The following is a 3099-nucleotide window of genomic DNA, read 5'->3' as shown; positions in this document are numbered from 1 at the left end:
CACACACACACACGAACACACACACGCGTTCATAAAGATACGAGTAGATTTTATCTGGCCACTTCCTTTAACCTTGCCACATCCAGGCTCTGGCTGATTACCTCATACCTGGTCGTGTTTCTGTAACTGCTAGTTGGTCTGTCTCTTTTTCTTTCTCCTTATTTTAGTCTGCTGTACCATATCTGATATGACAATTATCGATTCTGGCATTCTCAAAACTTGTCCCAAATATCCCAATCTTCTCCTTTTTATGGCCCTCTTGATGTCTTCAATCACAGCTTTTCCCAACATTTCCTTAGAGGTGATAAACCAATTCCCTTTAATAAATAGTTTTTTGCCTAAATATTTTTGAAAAAGTTTTAATTTTTGTTGAATTGCTTTGGTTTTCCCCCCATATCTCTGAACCATACATCAGTACCGTCAAAACATTGCTATTACAAGGCCACACTCTACACCAAAATCCACAATTTATTTATTTTTTCTTATTTTCTCAAAGTAGTCCATTTAAGGATTAAAAATTTTCATATTTGAGAATCATTGTCAGTTACATAATAGCACGAATGACAAATTAGAGTGAAATCAGGCTATCTGAAGGACCATTTTCAAAAGCTAAAAATTCAAAAACTATCCACGCTATGTATGAACTAATTACTTAATATTTGTAATTTGCTCACAAATCTTAAGAAAATGACGCTAGAGTTCCTTGTAATTGTAAATATTAATTATTTCATTACTTTTACTTTTAGAAGACTTGCATATTAGCGGGGAAAAAAGTTGTCAAAATAGCAAAGTAAAAAACCTCATTTAATATATTTTCTAAAATAAGAAAAAGCTATCGTCATTTTATTTGAAATTTTTGGGTGCACTTATCCTCCAAATTCCATGTCTTTATCTTGAATATTTTTCCATTTTCATTTTTAGTTTTTAGTTTTTAAAGCCTAGAGATGAACGTTTTGAGGAAAGGAGCAAGAACAGGTCAAAATTGCTTCAGAGCATTGTATTGGCTCACAACATCACAAACTTTATGGAGCTATCTCTTTGAAATAGAGCTTTGGGAGCACTGACATTCGATTTAGCACATAGTTTTTAAGGGAAGATTTTTAAAACCAAAAAAACATTGTCTCGACCCAAACTGCATGAGACCCCCCAAAAAAACCGTGTGTGGCTTTAATTTAGTGTTCAGTGAGATACTCTATGAATTCCAAACACTTCTTAACCCTCCCAGCCCGATGCACGTATATTTACAGCAGTGCTTGTACCCCCCCCCCCCACCCCCCAACCGTCCCAAGAACACATATTCTCAGCTTCGGGCTGTACCGAATCTGCATCAATTTTTTGAATGCATGCCTCTTTTTCTTAAATACTGGGACTGGGGTTAGGGAGTGCACAAAAATGGCTGGGGCTGGAAGGGTTAAAATTTCACATATAATAAAATCGATCCATGCCTTTTAAAGTTTTTTTTGGAAGTGGAACTCGTCAATAAAGTCTGCATGTTTTAGAAATAATGCTGCGAAGAAACTTGAACGTATTAATTTCTGCCAGAGGTTCTCCATAATGAATGATGGGAGTAGTTTCTGGTGATAATCACAGCACTTCTGTTTTGAGAAAAAAAATATTGCAAGCTAACTATTTATGCAGATCCTTCCAATTCATCAAATTTGATCGCATCTCATGCTCTGTTGTCTTTGACTGGCAAATGTCATCCGCAAAATATAATTCCCAAAAGTCAGTTGCCCATGTAATGTCTGTTTCGATGTCTTTGCGAATTTGCTGTCTCATTACAAAGTCAATTACAATTCTTTAAAAAATAACACAGGTGATGGTAAGCCCTTCCAGTATTACTTTCAAAAGGCGTAGAATCTTGAACTAAACAAACAAAACAAACGCTTGCTAATAGTTACTGTTTTTACTTGGTTCTCCTGATCATCAGTCCTCAGTTCGTCACAAGCGAAGCAGTCGACTGGCCAATCGGCGCCCTCACACTCAGACCAGACTTCCAACAATGCGTCGGCCGAACTCGCCGCGAAGGGTCAAACTGGAGACGACGGATCAGGAGAGGTGGACGCTGGTGTCCCATGTAAGAGCAGAATGATAAGGCCCCACCCACCCCCGCCTGTCTGTCAGCCTGTCCGTCCGTCCGTCCGTCCGTCCGTCCGTCTGTCTGTCTGTCTGTCTGTCTGTCTGTCTGTCTGTCTGTCTGTCTGTCTGTCTGTCTGTCTGTCTGTCCCCATATTTCTCTCCCTCTCTCTCGTCTGTCTCTTGCATAATTGAGGTGACCTGACCAGAAAGTCTTGCCTCTGAGATCACAGTTTTGATGGAACTCGCTACACGAACACAAATTTACGGTGCGCCAACGATCCGAGCAATAAGTCTAGGTCGTGCATCGAGTCGGCGTAAAATCTCAAGCTGTTTTTCTTGGTATGTTTTTGTTTGTTTTTGTGGGGGTGGGTTGTACCACCTACGCATTTCTTTGTTTCAAGCCAGCTTTCTAAATAGCATTTCCAGATCTTAAAGTTAGGTATTGCTTGTCTTTGTAAATCCTCCACCTCCACTTTACCCTCCGCTCATGATAGTCATCGACGAACTGTTCCCGTGATGTCGAAAAATGGATGGCTAATCTTTTGATCCCTCTTGAAAATGTCGTGTCAGCAAACCCATAACAGCTGTTTTCAGCTGAAATTTGGGCTCTTTGGTATCAATCGATTTCTTCTGAAAGGAGCTCTGTACTCGATTTTTTAAAAATATATATAATTATATCTCAGGGTGTAGGAAAGAAGTCATTAAGCAAAGATTTGACATAGGGAAATTGCAGTTTTTGTTGTTTTAAATTAATGTTGATTTATTTTTCAACTGAGATGAAAGGACGAGCATCTGTGGTGTAGCAGTCGGGCGGGGAATCTTTATCGAGTGTCTCGGTCTTTCTGCTGGGGTGTTGTAACCCTCTCAGCCCTGATTGGTCCTGACACTGTCGAAGTCCGCCTCCAAAATCATCTAGATTGTCTCACAAAAACATCCGACTTGCTGCAGAAGTCCATGTAGATTCTCTCTGAAAAAAAAACTAACATAAAACTCATAGCGACTTGCTGTTTATGTCCATTT

At 39.4% G+C, this 3099-nt stretch overlaps 1 protein-coding gene across 1 annotated transcript in view; it reads left to right on the top strand.

Annotated features, from left to right (window-relative positions):
• LOC101855242 (lysosome-associated membrane glycoprotein 5) overlaps window positions 1–3099 on the top strand; it is a gene marked incomplete in the record, with an annotated part of 38807 nt that overhangs the window by 26401 nt on the left and 9307 nt on the right. The window contains 1 exon segment of the mRNA XM_013080444.2: window positions 1931–2077. Within this exon segment, the coding sequence (XP_012935898.1) occupies window positions 1931–2077 (147 nt within the window).

This window comes from Aplysia californica, unplaced genomic scaffold, assembly GCF_000002075.1.
Source record: "Aplysia californica isolate F4 #8 unplaced genomic scaffold, AplCal3.0 scaffold00086, whole genome shotgun sequence".
NCBI lineage: Eukaryota > Metazoa > Mollusca > Gastropoda > Aplysiida > Aplysiidae > Aplysia > Aplysia californica.
This window is presented reverse-complemented; position numbering and strand designations above follow the sequence as displayed.